Source organism: Sander lucioperca, chromosome 22, assembly GCF_008315115.2.
Source record: "Sander lucioperca isolate FBNREF2018 chromosome 22, SLUC_FBN_1.2, whole genome shotgun sequence".
In the NCBI taxonomy this organism is placed as follows: domain Eukaryota; kingdom Metazoa; phylum Chordata; class Actinopteri; order Perciformes; family Percidae; genus Sander; species Sander lucioperca.
Window position 1 is genome coordinate 1,264,882 of NC_050194.1, and position 18,291 is coordinate 1,283,172.

General features: G+C 39.1%; 3 protein-coding genes across 5 annotated transcripts in view; 1 reads left to right on the forward strand and 2 right to left on the reverse strand.

Moving 5' to 3' along the window:
* Positions 1–18,291, reverse strand: part of LOC116058520 (TATA-box-binding protein-like) — a 62,592-nt gene that overhangs the window by 2,463 nt on the left and 41,838 nt on the right. The gene's annotated exons all lie outside the window — the stretch shown is intronic.
* LOC116058528 (microfibril-associated glycoprotein 4-like) overlaps positions 159–18,291 on the reverse strand; it is a 37,232-nt gene continuing 19,099 nt past the window's right edge. The window contains exons 1-7 of one of the 3 annotated variants that reach the window (XM_035997645.1): positions 5,830–5,945; positions 3,578–3,636; positions 2,563–2,718; positions 1,685–1,723; positions 1,458–1,554; positions 853–1,020; positions 159–734 (exon numbers count right to left, since the gene is read on the reverse strand). In XM_035997645.1, the coding sequence (XP_035853538.1) occupies positions 481–734; positions 853–1,020; positions 1,458–1,554; positions 1,685–1,723; positions 2,563–2,718; positions 3,578–3,583 (720 nt within the window). In that variant the 5' untranslated portion in view covers positions 3,584–3,636; positions 5,830–5,945 and the 3' untranslated portion in view covers positions 159–480. Of the gene's footprint in view, positions 735–852; positions 1,021–1,457; positions 1,555–1,684; positions 1,724–2,562; positions 2,740–3,577; positions 3,637–5,829; positions 5,946–18,291 lie in introns of those variants that run through there. The other 2 variants (XM_035997646.1, XM_035997644.1) reach the window with 2 other exon arrangements.
* On the forward strand, positions 12,954–16,425 carry LOC116058525 (microfibril-associated glycoprotein 4-like). Its single transcript, XM_031311366.1, has 5 exons — positions 12,954–13,130; positions 14,051–14,089; positions 14,220–14,316; positions 15,581–15,745; positions 15,847–16,425. The coding sequence occupies exons 1-5, from the start codon at positions 12,954–12,956 to the stop codon at positions 16,098–16,100; spliced, it is 732 nt and encodes a 243-aa protein (XP_031167226.1). The 3' UTR covers positions 16,101–16,425.

An 18,291-nucleotide genomic window follows, 5' to 3' on the forward strand; every position in this document is an offset into this window, starting at 1 on the left:
TAACACAATATAAAATTGCACAATAAGCACATCGCTAAAAGCTGCGACATATCGCGGTAGTACAATGTAACTTTCATAATTTTTTTAGTGCCTCCTTTTATATTCAATTCAATGTTCAATTTGTTAAATAAAAGAATGTTGGAAATGATTGTTTTTTGTTGTTTTAAATCAACAAACTGTTGTATTTTAGTAGAATACTGAAAGCAGTAGAACTGACAACACTTTAATATCTGTTTATTTATCGCAAGTGATATCGTTATCACCATATTCAACAACTTATCGCATATTTCTTTCATATTGTGCAGCTCTACTTTAAACCACCACAGACGGTAAAAAAGAATTACAAACGTCAGTTGGTTTTCTTGTGCTAGTGCCCAGTTTCAGGAAAATAAGACATGTGAGATTAAATGCTTAATGAGAGAAAGAGAAAGAAATTACAAGAGATGAGCTGATATTCTGCTGGACGTTGGTCCTGGAGAACTACAGCACAGGACGGATCTTCATGCTGATGCTCTTCAGGGAGTAGTCACGACCTTTCCAGGTTTGCCACTTCACTCCAACAGCAGAGAAAGTGCTGTTAGTACCCGAACGATAAACGCCATTCGGATTTGCATAGTTACAGCTGTTGTACCAGAACGCCCCCAGGAATGATGTGGCACAGTTCCAAGGCCAGGTGTCCTGGTCTTTGTCAAAGGTGGAGAATTTCATTCTGTTGTGATAACTCAGGGAGTCTCCTACAGAAACACAGTGTTTGTCAAAAATATATATGAGACTATTTGTGATGCCTTTGAAAAAAATAAAATAAATACATAAATACTATATATGGATGATAGAAAAACTCAACCCACTCACCTGCCCCTCCATTAATGAATCCAGACACACTCAGCACAAATCCTCCACCTGCTGCACCGACGGAAAACGAAGAGTACCGAGCGAACACTTTTTTCCCCTGAAAGTCCTCCATGTTGACCAGCAGCTCACTCTTTCTGTTGTTCGACAGGTGGTAGATGTTGTCAAGACCTGCACACACACACACACACATGCACACACACAACCACACACACACACACACACACACACACACACACACACACACACAAACAGACACAATTATGGCGCTTACCCACTGCTAGTACCAGCTCTACTCTACTCAATCTCTACTCAGCTCTGCTCGGCTCGTCTCCACCGCGGTGCCCTGTCCTTTATTTTCCATTACATATTTAGTGCTGCCTCGTGTGTGAGGCAAGCGTGGCTTGGCAAGAAATAAATAAATTGGTACCAGTTTAATATCTTGTACATATGTGTAGTAAATTCAGGAAGAGAACTAACTGATCTAAGGACTAAAGGTTTTTTGGTCAAAGTTCCATTTCTGGAGTTACACAACAGAATTTTAACGTGTGAACTTAATGAACAGATACTTTTATGAAGTCATGACTTAGTTTGGTTTCATTTCTCACCGAGCCAGTACTCTCCAGTAGGGTTACCAAAGCCGGTCTTGTATTGATTCCAGCCCCTGTAGAAGTTCACCGTGCCGTCCATCCTCCTCTGGAACACCTGGGGGGACGGGATGGGGGGTTAACTAGCTAAACACACAAGATATCTGACAGATCATGTTTCCAGACAACAAGGTTTTTACTGGAATGTGATTTGTTGTAAAGGTCCAACAGCTTGACTGAATACTCACCGTCCACCGTCCTCCTTCTGAAGTCATGTCACAGTACACCTACACACAAACACATTCATCAGTAAATGTGATAATTTAGTGGTTTAAATTTGTACATTAACTTCTCAACTAATGAGCACGGCCACACAGAATCTGTGGATGCAGAATTTTCAGCAGAATTTACAAAAATTAAAATAAAACTCAATAACACATATTACAGTGCCTAAACCAATCCAACTAATGAAGGCAACACATACTAGCAAATCTGTATTCATTACTTCTACTGTTACCTGATGTGTTTAAAAAAAAATCAATGTTCAAATGTGTGCAGATGATTTAGTCATTTTTACAAAAACATTGAAGAAGCCGACTTAATTCTTACATCTGCAATTACCCATATTCAGGATTGGCTTACTAAATCAGGTCTTTTATAGAATACCAAAAAGATCTTTGTAAATCTGTGTGTATGATGTTTACAAAACAACCAGTAGAGGTGACATGTAGATGGGAGGAGCTTGACATTGTAATTGCGATAAAGTATCTTGGGGTCATATTGGACTCCACATTAACCTTTAAAGGTCACCTGAAGAAAGATTTCAAATATGCTTGTTTTATGTTCAAGGCTCTGTATGGGCTTGCCCCACATCTTTAAAATGATTCAATAAAAAGATGTCTGACAGCAGAATTGGCACCAGGGTACACCACAAATTGTGCTGTCTGTATGAGGGATGTAAATATTGGAATAGCCTCCCACGTGCAATAAGGGAGTGTCATAAATATTCTACTTGTAAGACTCAGCTCAAACAATGGCTTAAAGGCAGGGTTGGTAACTTTTTACAACATACACTTTTTTATATTGTTTAAAATTTAGTTTACACCCCAACAACCCCGAAGTATACCTTGACAGCAGAGCTCTTTCCAGCGGGATAGATGGTGTACACTCCACTGGGTTTGGTTCTGTTTTGCTGATAGATGGCACTGCAGTCCACTGGTTGGAGGAGCTGCTGGCAGCTGGTCAACAGTGGAGCCAGCAGGAGGAGGAAGACTGAAACCAGCTGGAACAGAAGAGATGTCATTTTGACTAAGGTTTGAATCATACAAAGTGTTTTAACAGTTTGGCCTTTAGCTTCATGATGGTGTTGACAAAGTCAGCTATTAGAGACAGAATGGTGGGGCTAATTAAGAAAATGTATCTGTGTGGGTTGCCCCTGTAGTAGTCTGGAGCAATGGAAGTACATTGACACTGACATGACGTCAGGCCTTTTCCGCTCTCTGTGTGTTGCCGTTCTCAAAATCCCTTTGCTATAAGTAGCAACAACAAACTGAGGCAGCAAGCTACACGCTGAAAATGTCAAGTTTTGAAGAAAATTTTGATCGTGCAACAAGCCAGGCCTGCTTTGTTCTTTCAGGGAATGATCTTAAAGATTTACAAAGAAAATATTTAGGACATTTCCTCTCTAACTGGGACGTTTTGGGACCGATTGGTGGGATTGCTGTGGACGAAGTACACACAGAGATACACTGGTAAGAGCCAATGAGATTTAACCATGTATCCAGCTAATTTAAATAGCTATATAATAACTTTATTTATTATTGTATGTGGCATTTTCTGTTGCAGTTTGCAAAAATAAATTCCTTCCTGAGACTATTTAGCATGGCCACCATTGCTGTGTCTGAGGCTTAGCGCCGTGCAAGACGATTGTGATTGGTTTAAAGAAATGCAAATAACCCAGAGCATTTCTTTCTCCTATCCCAGAATGCATCTGTGGTTTAGCCAGACCTTACTTAGCACTGTGGAGATAGAGCTGGCAATGAGAGGCTATCCATGTAAAAACTATCTAATCTACTGATATCAAGCTTCTTTACAGTTTCACAGAACTTTGAGATTTGTAAAATATCAGTTTAGAAATTTACCTTCATTGTCAGATTTCTGCTGAAATGAATCAACTGCTGATGTAGATCTGTCTGATGCTCTGAAAACACAATAAGAATAAATCAAAATGGTAACACTTAATAATAATGGTACATATATTATGATAACAACTCTACAATTCTTCAGAGTATATGTCCACTGCTGTGACTGGTCAGTTTTTTTTGAAGAAGACATGAATAATAAATCATAAATCATGATTTAAATATCTTAATTGATGCATTAATTAGGGCCTGAGCGCCGACAGCGGCGAAGGCCCTATTGAAACTGAAGGAATTATTATTATTACGGCAAATGAATTGCCTTTTTGAGGGGCTTAACATACTCAAAAACTCACCAAAATTGGCAGTCGCATCAAGTCTGGTGAAAATTCACGTATTTTAAGGGTTTCGGGAATAGGCGCACAAAAACTTGGTACACATATGTAGCATGTCAAGTCAAGGTGCTGCACTTTAACGAACTCCTCCTAGAGATTTCATCCAATGGACCTCAAATTTGGTCTGTACTATCGCAACACCTTAAAGATGAAAAGATATTCAAAGAAAAACTTTTCGTCAAACGGTGTGGCCGTGGCGTGGCGGCCATTTTGAGTGTTTAGCGATGAACGAGAAAGTGGCTGTAACTACAGTGTACATTGTCATATCTGCTTGAAATTTCCCACAATCAACAAGAGTCCAGGCCTGAGGACGTATACACACCAATATTGTCTTTTGGTCATAGTGCCCCCCGCTGGCAACAGGAAATCAGCCTTATATGACAAACATCATCGGATTTACATGAATATTATAATGTGTGGTCTACATGTGATGCTGAGCCGCCCCCTATACTTTAACTACTCCCACTTACTCAGGCCACGCCCCCTTTCATAACATTTGAACCGTTTAAGGTAGTCTTGTGTGAGGTGTCATTGAACTCTGCAGAGAGTTCCTTATTAATTTGTGATTGTTTGGCCCGCCCCCCTATGCTTAAACTACGCCCCTTTCATAACTAGTGACCCGTTTAAGGTAGAGTCTTATGTGAGGTAACAATGAACTCAGCAGAGACTTCCTTTTTTATTGGTAAAGGTTTGCCTCAGGTTTGCTTTGGCCACGCCCCCTTTCACAGCTAATGAACTGTATGACGTAGAGTCTTGTGTGCTGTATCATTGAACTCTGCAGGGAGTTCCCTTTTCATTGGTAATGATTTGCAGTGTCTGAGTGCCGCGCAAATGCACGGTCGCAAGGAGTGGCGTCCGCCAGTAACCCCGACGCGCGCAGAGGCGCAAGGGCACGCACATCGCTGCTTGCAGCTTTAATTATTGTATTGTTCCTGCATTAAGTCATGCTTGAGATACTTTTAATCCTTGTAAATTACTGAGAGTTCATGAAGTACTACATGAATGAATTCATGCTTTTTCATGCTTGAAGTCATGATACCTATTCATGTACCATTATTATAAAGTGTTACAAAAATGTTTAGTTTCAGTCAACAAACTCAAAGGCAACAGATTATGTGAATGAAGAATAAGAAGTGTTGATGTTCAGGGAATCATTGGATAATCCGTAATTCATTTGTAATTAGAAAATGAATAACCTGTGTATTTGTTAGTGTTGTTGTTTGTTGTTGGAAAACAAAAAAAATTTGAAAAAATCAACTAAAATCAGGTCACCTGTCTCGACTACTTTCTTCAAAAGGAAAAACAAAACAAAGTATTTCGCATAAACCAAAATGAATTTGTTTGCAAAGAAAAAATCTAACATCAAAAAACCCATGTCACTGCTGTTTTTGGTTTCAAACAATAAAACGAATTGTACACAGTGTTTGGATGTTTTTAAATTATTTTTCATTTTTTGATTCCAAGACCAGAAATGTTGAAATGTTTTTCATTAATTACAAATAAACTACAGATTATCCAATGATACCCTGACTGTTGTTGTTCAGGTTCTGGCCTCGCTGCTCCCCTTCAAAAATACACTAAGAAAAGAACAACAGAGACGAGATTTTCGTTTCCCAAAAGACGATTTAACCGGAACAATGTTAATGCACTAATGTTACCTTAAAGACTCAAATGTATCACACACGATTGCCAGAAATTTCATTAAACTGTCACTTTTCTTATAGTTAAAATGCAACACACTTCTTCTCATCTTTTCAGTAAATTCTGTAATTTTCGGTCAAACAAAAATCCCCAAAAGACGGTCATGTTGCCACAGCTGATCTAGTCACGTCTCTGTAATGTCTCTGGTTGGATGCTTACCTGTCTGAACTCAGCTGCAGGTCGAACTGAAGAGTCTTTGTGTCTTCAGAGGAAACAAGCTGCTGCTTTCTGCTTCAGTCTGTCACAACTTCACTACTTATATCTGCAGAAGGCTGTGATGTCACATCGCCTGCCCTTTTTACCAATACAGACATACAATTCCAAGGAACTTTTCTAAGTGTGTATTTAGTTTAAACCAAATATTTAAACATCAGCCCAGGTAGATATTAAATAAATAGAAGAAGATCATGTTTCTCTTTAATAAACAGAATTGTGTTACCAGAGGACTTCTGCATTGTGTTTATTTAGTCATTGATACCCGGATCTCTTCCTGATGATTTCTGTTCATTCAAACAGGACATCCTTATTAATGAACATGGCCTGCTCCAGCTTTTCTCCCAAACGACTAAAGGGGAGAGGGAAAGGGGCTCAAGGGATTTATAGATGCAGGACTTCAACACAGAGCCCACATTGCATCAGATACATTTTTAAGAGAGAAGTAATCCGATTTTGTGTAATAAAAGTAAAAAGTGACATATAGGCAAATGCGATGACACAAAATTACAAAACGTAAAACAAAAAGATGCCCATAACAACAAACCACACCGGCATAACCACATAAACAGTAGAACAAACCAGTAATAGCAGCAGGGGCAGGGATAGAAGGGGGGCACAGAGTGAAATCCCGCTCCACTGGAATATATATATATATATATATATATATATATATATATATATATATATATATAAATATATATATATACTTATTCATATGTACCACATAAAATGTACTTCTATACTATAATACTTTATCATAACTATAACTATACTATAACTATATTATGTGTCTCGATCCCTCCCTTTTCTATCTGCTGTTAGCTTAACTGGCCTTCCTGCAGGAGCTGGCAGTTTAGGAGGGTTAATTGGCTAATGGGCTGACACCTGGGTAGCCCTCAATCTAGGCCTCAACCAAGGCTATATCTACATGCCATGTCTCGTAGTGTTTGTCTCTCTCTTCCTAGGATCAACATCTTCTGGTTTTGGGTTTGTTTTGACACTTCTGTGGAAGTTACCGTGCATCCATACATTCCTCACTCATCCAAACACTCCACACACTGCCCTCTTTGTCACAAGCTTTGAGCCGGTTTGTGATAAATAAATTTGTTACAGGCTTTTGCATCATATTCTAAATGATGTTTGTAACAAATCTATATTCATACAAACAAACACTAATTCTCTCGTTAATCACATCATCACTCTGGTGGACACACCGGACTTTTGGCTCTGTGGTATTAACTGCCGAATAGGCCCCAATAGAAACAAGGTGAAGAAATATTTAGAAGGATGCAGATGGTTCCATTTTTACAACCTGCTCTGTGTCATATATATTTGACACCACAAACACACTGCGTTCAGCAGACTCTTATCTCTCTGGTGATGATAATATTTTGGAGTTTGGACTCACGTTTTTTAACGTATCATAATCATTAAATGGACATGTTTGACTATCTACCCCTCCCTTCTGACAGACACACACACACACACACACACCAAGTGCTGCTATTAATCACTACTCTAACTTTACCTTGCAATTCTGTTTCCATTTACTCTTTTATACTTTTTTTTTCATCTAGTTTTATTTTCCATTCTTAATTTAGTTTTATATAACTTATTTGTTATGTCTTGTAATTATGGCTTTCGTTACTTCCTTCCCAGCATTAAGCATACATTTACACAGCATTCAGCTGGTAGTGTCGGATGTCTACCAGACGGATGCATCCTGCAGAGGAACGCAATTCGATATCAATTCAAATATTTATATAAAGGAGGGATCTGCTCCTGCTCACTAAATACACATTGTAAAATGCATACAAGTGTGTATCTTGTTTAATTTATTATGACATGTTTCTTGTTTGTCAGTTCTTAATTCTAGTGAAACATAAATGAGAGAAAACTCTTAAAGATAGATGTGGGTTATAATAACATCTGTTTATTCATGCAACAGATATGAGACAAGTTTGATCCTGCAGGATCTCAAAAATGACTTAATATATTCATGGACATATATATCAACTCATTTCAACATTCACAGGCACATGATTAACTCAGCCACCACCCCTCCTCTCTGCCTGTGGCCGTTCGGCAGGCAGCCAAGTGACAGTACAATAGAAATAAAATGGAAAGAAAGGCCATTTCCATTTAAATCAACGTAGCATAATGGTCAGAGCAGCAGCCAATTTTATGTGTACCATTGCCATGGTAACGAATAAACTTCCAATACTGCTGCCGGGGCTTAAAGTCAGCGGTCCGCTGACCCACTGCTGCTGGGTCTAACGTTAACGGTCCGCTGACCCACTGCTGCTGGGTCTAACGTTGGCGGTCCGCTGACCCACTGCTGCTGGGTCTAATGTTGGCGGTCCACTGACCCACTGCTGCTGGGTCTAACGTTAATGGTCCACTGACCCACTGCTGCTGGGTCTAATGTTGGCGGTCCGCTGACCCACTGCTGCTGGGTCTAATATTAGCGGTCCGCTGACCCACTGCCGCTCTGTCTAATGTCAGTGGTCCACTGACCCACTGCTGCTGGGTCTAACGTTAGCGGTCCACTGACCCACTTGCGCTGGGTCTAACGTTAACGGTCCACTGATCCACTGCCGCTGGGTCTAACGTTAGCGGTCCGCTGACCCACTGCCGCTCTGTCTAATGTCAGTGGTCCACTGACCCACTGCTGCTGGGTCTAATATTAGTGGTCCGCTGACCCACTGCTGCTGGGTCTAACGTTAGCGGTCCACTGACCCACTCCCGCTGGGTCTAACGTTAACAGTCCACTGATCCACTGCCGCTGGGTCTAACGTTAACGGTCCACTGACCCACTAGCGCTGGGTCTAACTGTCCCTTCTTACTCCCTGCAACTCTGAGAACGTATCCCGAGCTGCGTCGGGCGGCTCTCCTCCCAGCGAACTGCGATACAGTTTACCAACAATCACCATTTTGTTTTGTCCCAATCAAATGACCACGGGAAACCGTTCAGTGGCCTTTCGATCCATTTCATTTCTATGGACAGTACTCTGATCCATAAGAGGGCCAATCCTATTACAGGGGGGCGGGATTTCACCCTCTGCCCCCCTTCTAGCCCTGCTCCTGCTGCTATTGCTGGTTTGTTCACTGTTTATGTGGTTATGCCAGTGTGGTTTGTTGTTATGGGCATCTTTTTGTTTTATGTTTTGTAATTTTGTTTCATCGTATCTGCCTATATGTCACTTTTTATAATTATACAAAATCTGATTACTTCTCTCTTCAAATTTTATCTGGTGCAATGTGGGCCCTGTGTTAAAGTTCAGTCCTTCATTTCTTCTTCTGTGGTCCTGCATCAATAAATCCCTTGAGCCCCTTTCCCTCTCCCCTTTAGTCGTTTGGGAGAAAAGCTGGAGCAGGCCATGTTCATTAATAAGGATGTCCTGTTTGAATGAACAGAAATCATCAGAAAGAGATCCGGGTATCAATGACTAAATAATCATAATGCAGAAGTCCTCTGGTAACACAATTCTGTTTATTAAAGAGAAACATGATCTTCTTCTATTTATTTAATATCTACCTGGGCTGATGTTCAAATATTTGGGTTAAACTAAATACACACTTAGAAAAGTTCCTTGGAATTGTATGTCTGTATTGGTAAAAAGGGCAGGCGATGTGACATCACAGCCTTCTGCAGATATAAGTAGTGAAGTTGTGACAGACTGAAGCAGAAAGCAGCAGCTTGTTTCCTCTGAAGACACAAAGACTCTTCAATTCGACCTGCAGCTGAGTTCAGACAGGTAAGCATCCAACCAGAGACATTACAGAGACGTGACTAGATCAGCTGTGGCAACTTGACCATCTTTTGGGGATTTTTGTTCGACCCAAAATGACTGAATTTACAGAAAAGTTGAGCTGAAGTTTGTTGCATTTTAACTATAAGAGAAGAAAAGTGACTTTAGTTTAATGAACTTTCTGGCAATCGTGTGTGATACATTTGAGTCTTTAAGGTGACATTAGTGTGTTAACATTGTTCTGGTTAAATTGTCTTTTGGGAAACGAAAATCTCGTCTCTGTTGTTCTTTTCTTAGTGTATTTTTGAAGGGGAGCAGCGAGGACAGAACCTGAACACCAACAGTCGGGGTATCATTGGATAATCTGTAATTCATTTGTAATTAATGAAAAACATTTGTTTTAAAATTAAATATGTAAAAACTAGTGCTGTCAGTTAAACGCGTTATTAACGGCGTTAATACAAACCCATTTTAATGCCGAGACCCGGTGCTAATATGGCACCGGTGCCTTAACGACTGTTATCTACCGTACCGAATAGCAACGTGGATTTCGGTGTCTTATTTAGGTGCCACTTAAATGCCTGCGCTTCTCTCTGATGCTCCAAGACAGGGAACTGAAACATCGCCGCACAGGACACTAGTTAACACTACACTTAGCAGCAGGTAACGTTAACCTACTGTTAGCTAGCAGCTGGAGTAAACACAGTTAAAATGCTGACAGCTAAACGGTGTAAAGTGTGACTGTATTTCACTGTAGAGGATTCTAACACCAGACTGTAGCTGCCGTTGTCTGAAAAACAGACTCAGCCTCGCTCCGCCAGCCTCGTGGTGCATTCAAAGTTATTGTAAAATACCCTTATCCCATCCAGTAGTTATTTTCGCCGTTTTGTGTTCCTTTTTTTTTTTTAGATCAACTTTTTATTGTTTTATATTTTTGAACATACAGAACAGACAAATACAATTGAACAAGGTGCTCGTTTTTTATATATATGACTCATTCGGTTCAGGCACCGTTTTAAAAGTATTGTTGTATCATGTTGATAAGAGCATTAAAATGAGAAAAAATAATGGGACAAAAAGAAATCAAGGGACATTTAGAATAGAGAAAAATGTGTGATTAATTGCGAGTTAACTGTGACATTAATGCGATTAATCACGATCAAATATTTTAATCGTTTGACAGCACTAGTAAAAACTGTTTCTGGTCTCAGAATCAAAAAATGAAAAATAATTAAAAAATATCCAAACACTGTGTACAATTTTTTGATGTTTTGGTTTTTGCAAATACTTTTTTTGTTTTTGATTTTTGTTTTTTTGAATTCTGATAACAGAAACGTTTTTTTCCGTTTTTTCCTTTTGAAACACTTAACAAATATACGGGTTATTCATTTTCTAATTACAAATGAATTACGGATTATCCAATGATACCCTGAACACCAACACTTGTTATTCTTCATTCACATAATCTGTTGCCTGTGTTTGTTGACTGAAACTAAACATTTTTGTAACACTTTATAATAATGGTACATAAATTATCATGACTTCATGCATGAAAAAGCATGAATTCATTCATGTAGTACTTCATGAACTATCAGTAATGTACAAGGATTAAAAGTATCTCAAGCATGACTTAATGCAGGAACAATACGTTAATTAATGCATCAATTAAGATATTTCAATCATGATTTCTGATTTATTATTCATGTCTTCTTCAAAAAAACTGACCATTCACAGCAGTGGACATATACTCTAAAGAATTGTAAGGCAAGGCAAGGCAGCTTTATTTGTATAGCACATTTCAGCAACAGGGCAATTCAAAGTGCTTTACATAAAACATTAAAGAGCAGTTAAAAACAAATAAAAACTGAAAAACAGAATAAAAGTTACAGTGCAATATAAGAAATTAAACATTAAAGAGCAGTTAAAAACAGTTAAAAATATAAAAGCAGATAAAATACGAGATTTTAGGCTGCTAGTGTGGGACAATGTATAAGCCGTTGCTCTATACACGTAATCCACCTGCATCCTTGCCGTTCCCAGAACGGGCTGGTCCCACCGGTCTTACTTTTTAATTTTCTTTATATGCTTATATAGATGGTCATACAGTTTCAACAATGCAACTTCAGTATAATACATTAACAATTATTTAAAGAAAGGCAACATCAAAAAGAAAGGTCTTAAGCCTTGATTTAAAAGAACTGAGATTTGCAGCAGACCTGCAGTTTTCTGGGAGTTTGTTCCAGATATGTGGGGCATAAAAACTGAACGCTGCTTCTCCCTGTTTAGTTCTGACTCTGGGGACAACAAGCAGACCTGTCCCAGACGACCTGAGAGGTCTGGGTGGTTCATAGTTTACTAGCAGATCAGAAATGTATTTTGGCCCTAAACCGTTTAGTGATTTATAAACCAGCAAAAGTATTTTGAAATCAATTCTTTGAGGCACTGAAAGCAAGTGTAAAGACTTCAGAACTGGAGTGATGTGATCCACTTTCTCGGTCTTAGTGAGGACTCGAGCAGCAGAGTTCTGAATGAGCTGCAGCTGTCTGATTTTTAGGGAGACCTGTAAAGACACCGTTACAGTAGTCAAGTCTACTGAAGATAAAAGCATGGACACGTTTTTCCAAATCCTGCTGAGACATAAGTCCTTTAACCCTTGATATATTATTAAGGTGGTAATGGGCTGACTTTGTAATTGTGTTAATGTGGCTGTTGAAATTCTGGTCTGAGTCCATGACTACACCAAGATTTCTGGCTTTGTTCTGTCTTGTAAATTTGTAATCATAATTTATGTACCATTATTATTAAGTGTTACCATTTTTAATTTACTCTTAATGTGTTTTCAGAGCATCAGACAGATCTACATCAGCAGTTGATTAATTTCAGCAGAAATCTGATAATGAAGGTAAGTTTGTGAACTGTGATATCAAGCTTCTTTACAGTTTCACAGAACTTTGAGATTTGTAAAATATACAAATCTCAAAGTTCTGTGAAACTGTAAAGAAGCTTGATATCAGTAGATTAGATGGTTGTTACAGGGATAGTCTGCCAGCTCTACCTCCACAGTGCTGTGGAGTAAGGTCTGGCTAAATAACAGATGCATTCTGGGATGGGAGAAAGAAATGCTCTGGGTTGTTTGCATTTCTTTAAACCAATCACAATCTCTACAATCTACAATCACTACAGAGACAACCCACGCAGATCATTTTAGTTAATTAGCCCCACCTTTCTTTCTGTAAGAGCTGACTTTGTCAACACCATCATGAAGTTAAAGGCCAAACTGTTAAAACACTTTGTACGATTCAAACCTCAGTCAAAATGACATCTCTTCTGTTCCAGCTGGTTTCAGTCTTCCTCCTCCTGCTGGCTCCACTGTTGGCCAGCTGCCAGCAGATCCGCCGACCGGTGGACTGCAGTGCCATCTATCTGCGAGACAATAGCAAACCCAGTGGAGTGTACACCATCTATCCCGCTGGAAAGAGGTCTGCTGTCAAGGTATATTTCCGGGTTGTCGTGGTGTAAAGATCATTTTAAACAATATATAAAAAAGTGTATATTGGAAAAAGTTACCAACCCTGCCTTTAAGCCATTGTTTGAACTGAGTCTCAAAAGTAGAATATTTAGGACACTCCCTTATTGCACGTGGGAGGCTATTCCAATATTTACGTCTCTTATACAGACAGCACAGTTTGTCCAAATGTGGTGCACCCTGGTGCCAATGCTGCTGTCAGACATCTTTTTATTGAATTAATTTAAAGGACGTGGGGCAAGCCCATACAGAGCCTTGTACATAAAAAACAATATTTGAAACCTTTCTTCAGGTGACTTTTAAAGGTTACTATAGAGTCCAATGTTACCCCAAGATACTTGAATGCAATTACAATGCCAAGCTCCTCCCCTCTACGTGTCACCTCTACTGGTTGCTTTGTAAACATCATACACACAGATTTACAAAGATCTTTTTGGTTTAGACTGCACCATCTGCATAAATTAGATTATTGATTTTCTGATGTTTGTTCAAGTGTTCAGTTGTCTTATGTTTGTTTTCATTAGTTATTTTGCTATACAAATGATTGGTTGGGCAAGATTACAGTTTGTGATCGTTAGGAGCCAATATCGAAATCACAGTCAAAACTTCTGATTAATTGCACAGCCCTAATACCCGGGATGCAAACGTGCGTTTCCTAGGATGGCAAAGGAATGTTCCACCGTACTCTGCATCTGATTGGCTAGTATTTGTTGCCTAGTTGGATTGGTTAGGTTTAGGCACTGTAATTCATGTTATTGAGTTTTATTTAAATTTCTGAAAACTCTGCATCCACAAATTCCGTGTTGCCGTGCTTATTAGTGTACATTAATGTACAAATTTAAACCACTAAATTATCACATTTACTGATGAATGTGTTTGTGTGTAGGTGTACTGTGACATGACTTCAGAAGGAGGACGGTGGACGGTGAGTATTCAGTCAACCTGTTGGACCTTCACAATAAATCCCATTCCAGTAAAAACGTTGTTTGTGGAATCATGATCTGTCAGATATCTTGTGTGTTTAGCTAGTTAACCCCCCCATCCCGTCCCCCCAGGTGTTCCAGAGGAGGCTGGATGGCACTTTGAACTTCTACAGGGGCTGGAATCAATACAAGACCGGCTTTGGTAGTGGTACTGGAGAGTACTGGCTCGGTGAGAAATGAAACCAAACTAAGTTATGACTTCATAAAAGTATCTGTTCATTAAGTTCACACGTTAAATTCTGTTGTGTAACTCCAGAAATGGAACTTTGACCAAAAAAACGTTAGTCCTTAGATCAGTTAGTTCTCTTCCTGAATTTACTACACATCTGTACAAGATATTAAACTGGTACTAATTTGCACACACGTATAATGGCGTTTTTCCATTACATGGTACCTTGACTCGCCTCGACTCTACTCGCCTTTTTTGGTTTTCCATTATGAAACAAAGTCCCTGGTACCTGCCAACAGGTACTTTTTTTAGTTTCACCTCCGCTGAGGTTCCAAGCGAGCTGAGGCGATACAAAAGGTGACGTGAAAACCTGCAGACTACTGATTGGTCGGAGAGAATCGTCACCAATCACTGCATCATCATTGCTAGCGACAGATGGGGGTGTCCTGAACAAACCCGCCATTTTTAAATAGTTTAGCTAGCGGCGTTTTTTTTTTACTGCCTCCAGCTTCTTTTGAAACAAAATATGTCTTGTGTCAACAGCAACATACCGAGAATCACAAACAACACACCTCGACGTTCTGTATGTGTGTCGCGTTAGGTCACGGCAGTTTCCTGCGGCGTCGCTATGACAACCAAAGTCAAAGTATCTGTATTAGTCTCCCCGAGGAGAAATTCGTTTTGGACACTGGGAGAAATTGCTGCAAGAGTTACAACAGAGACACACAACAAGCACAGGGTTAAAACAATTAAAAGACGAATGTACAGTGGACATTTATTTATTCAGTTCTCCCATACATGCCTTACAAATACTTGTTCCTACTTCCATAAGCATCCATGCCTTCAGTCATAAATAAAACATTAATTTATCTATTCAGAAATATCCATACATTCAGTTATAAATATGCATTCATTCCTCCATTCATAACCATGCATACTGTACATTCAGTCACAGATATACATTAACTAATTCATAGTCATACATTCATCGCTGCTCATTGAACGTATGACTATGAATTCATTAATGTATGTCTGTGACTGAATGTATGTATGTACCAGCCAATCTCGCCTCACGCATGAGGCGGTACTAAATCTGCAATGGAAAATGAAGGATGGGGCACCTCGGTTGAGCCAAGCAGAGCTGGTACTAGCAGTGGGTAAGCGCCATAAATGTGTGTGTGTGTGTGTGTGTGTGTGTGTGTGTGTGTGTGTGTGTGTGTGTGTGTGTGTGTGTGTGTGTGTGTGTGTGTGTGTGTGTGTGCAGGTCTTGAAAACATCTACTACCTGACAAACAACAGAAAGAGTGAGCTGCTGGTCGACATGGAGGACTTTGAGGGGAGAAAAGCGTTCGCTCGGTACTCTTCGTTCTCCGTCGGTGAAGGTGACGGATTTGTGCTGAGTGTGTCTGGACTCATTAGTGGAGGGGCAGGTGAGTGGGTTGATTTTTTTCTATCATCCATATATTATTATTTTTTCAAAGGCATCACAAATAGTCTCATATACTTTTTGACAAACACTGTGTTTCTGTAGGAGACTCCCTGAGTTATCACAACGGAATGAAATTCACCACCTTTGACAAAGACCAGGACAACTGGTCTGGAAACTGTGCCAGATTAACCCTGGGGGCATTCTGGTTCAACGGCTGTCACCATGCAAATCCGAACGGCGTTTATCGTTGGGGGGCTGACAGCACTGTCTCTTATGTTGGAGTGGAGTGGGTACATTTTAAAGGTTATAACTACTCCCTGAAGACCATCAGCATGAAGATCCGTCCTGTGCTGTAGTTCTCCAGGACCAACGTACAGCAGAATATCAGCTCATCTCTTGTGATTTCTTTCTCTTTCTCTCATTAAGCATTTAATCTCACAATATGTCTTATTTTCCTGAAACTGGGCACCAGCACAAAAATACCAACTGATGTTTGTAATTCTTGTTACTGTCTGTGGTGGTGTAACGTAGGGCTGCACAATATGAGAAACATATGTGATAAATTGTTGAATATGGCGATAACAATATCACTTGCGATAAATAAACAGATTTTAAAGTGTTCTCAGTTCTACTGCTTTCAGTATTCTACTAAAATACAACAGTTTGTTGGATCTAAAACAACAAAAAACACTAATTTCCAACATTCTTTTATTGAACAAATTGAACATCGAATTGAATATAAAAGACAGCACTAAAAAAATAATGAAAGTTACATTTTACTTTCGCGATATGTCGCAGCCTTTAGCGACATGTTTATTGTGCAAGTCGATATCGCGATAGCGATTAAAAAAAACAATATATTGTGCAGCCCTAGTTTAAGGCAGTCGCAGCTCGCTGCAACGTGGAAGAAAAGTCAGATGTCTCCAGTTGGGCGGCTGCAGCAGGAAAGTAGGGCCCATAATCTTTAAACGGAAACACATATATAGTCTGATCGGGTGTATATCACTGCATGAACTGCTAACATGATTCTAAAAGAGTCTGTAAAAACTAAATGAAAAGTATGAAACCATCTTTGTAGTTCAGGACAGCCAGTTGATGTTTGGTGGAGGTTTGAAACTCTAATGTGAATCTTTATCTGCTGTACGGTGACAATAAATAAGAAGCTGAGCATTAAGATGATCTCATGTCTTCACTTTGTCTCCTGAGTCTTTCTGTCTGGACTAATTTTCATATCCAAAAATGTACATTATTTTTGACATTTGGATTTTATTTAATTTTAGTTTGAAATAGTTTTTCAGAGTGTTTGTTAGACAATAACACATTCGACTGTGTCCTCATGACTTCAGTTGTAACTTCCTGTGCTTGTCTTTCTATTTAATTTTAAATGTAGAGAGGGAGAGCTGTGCTGAACTCACCAGACTATTATGAAAATCTAAATTCTTAGTAATGTTTTCAACAGCATAAATGTATTTTATTACACATTTTCAGATTATAAACCCATTTATTTTTGATGAGTTTACATTTGAGGCAGTTCATTCATATTTAAAGCTCAAACAATTGTCAACAAAAACATTGACAACAATTATTACCATTGATTACTTGTGATATATTAAATTTTATGTTTCTCTTTATGAAAGGGATAATGTCAGTTGACTGTGGTCAACACACTGTTTTACTGCTGTTGGATCTATCTGCGGCTTCTGACACCATTAACGATAGTATTTTAATTCAATGTCTTAAAAAATGGATGGGCATTTCAAGAGTGGTTTTAGATTTGTCTGTTCTCATCTGTCTGGAAGGTCTTACTGTGTGGAAATCAGAAATTCTCGATCATCTTCAGTACCTTTACACAGGGTTCCACTCTTGGCCCATTGCTATTCTTCTTAACATGACATATAACATAACACACAACTATATATTTCCGCTGACTCTAAAGACACCAATCACTTAAAGGTGTCCTGCCACACAAAACCGTTTTTACTTGTATTTTTTAAATATGTTAGGTCCATATGTGTTTGTGTTATGTCGTGAATGTGAAAATGAACTGCTACCTCCTCTGTCAGCTCTAGCCACTGAAAAGAAATAAGCAGAGAAATCAGGCCAATTACAAAAGCTGGTCAGTCTGACGTGGTGTTGCCTGAGCTCATTACTATTCATGAGCTCGCCCAGTTGCGCTGGGTAAAGGATGCTGATACAAAACTTTAAAAAAAAACTTGTTTTTTCAACATTTTTGTTACTTTTTTCAACATTTTCCAACATTTTTGTCACTTTTTTCAACATTATTCAACATTTTTGTCACTTTTTTCAACATTTTTGTCACTTTTTTCAACATTTTTGTCACTTTTTTCAACAATTTTCAACATTTTTGTCACTTTTTTCAACATTTTTATCACTTTTTTCAACATTGTTTGTTAGGGGTAGCTCCCTCTCCAACCTGTGTTGGGGATTTTTTCTTTGTCTCTGTTTGTCTGTGTGTGTGGCCGTGTGTTTCCACTTGGAGTGCTGGAGGCGTGTCCTGGAGGAAGTAGGTCAAGGGGAGTGGCCGAT

Bases quoted from the DNA above. Each gene is read 5' to 3' on its own strand.
- LOC116058525 (XM_031311366.1), top strand. From the start codon at position 12,954: ATGACATCTCTTCTGTTCCAGCTGGTTTCAGTCTTCCTCCTCCTGCTG. The intron at 14,090-14,219 runs GTGAGTATTCAG...CCGTCCCCCCAG, and splicing joins CAGAAGGAGGACGGTGGACG to GTGTTCCAGAGGAGGCTGGA. The intron at 15,746-15,846 runs GTGAGTGGGTTG...GTGTTTCTGTAG, and splicing joins ACTCATTAGTGGAGGGGCAG to GAGACTCCCTGAGTTATCAC.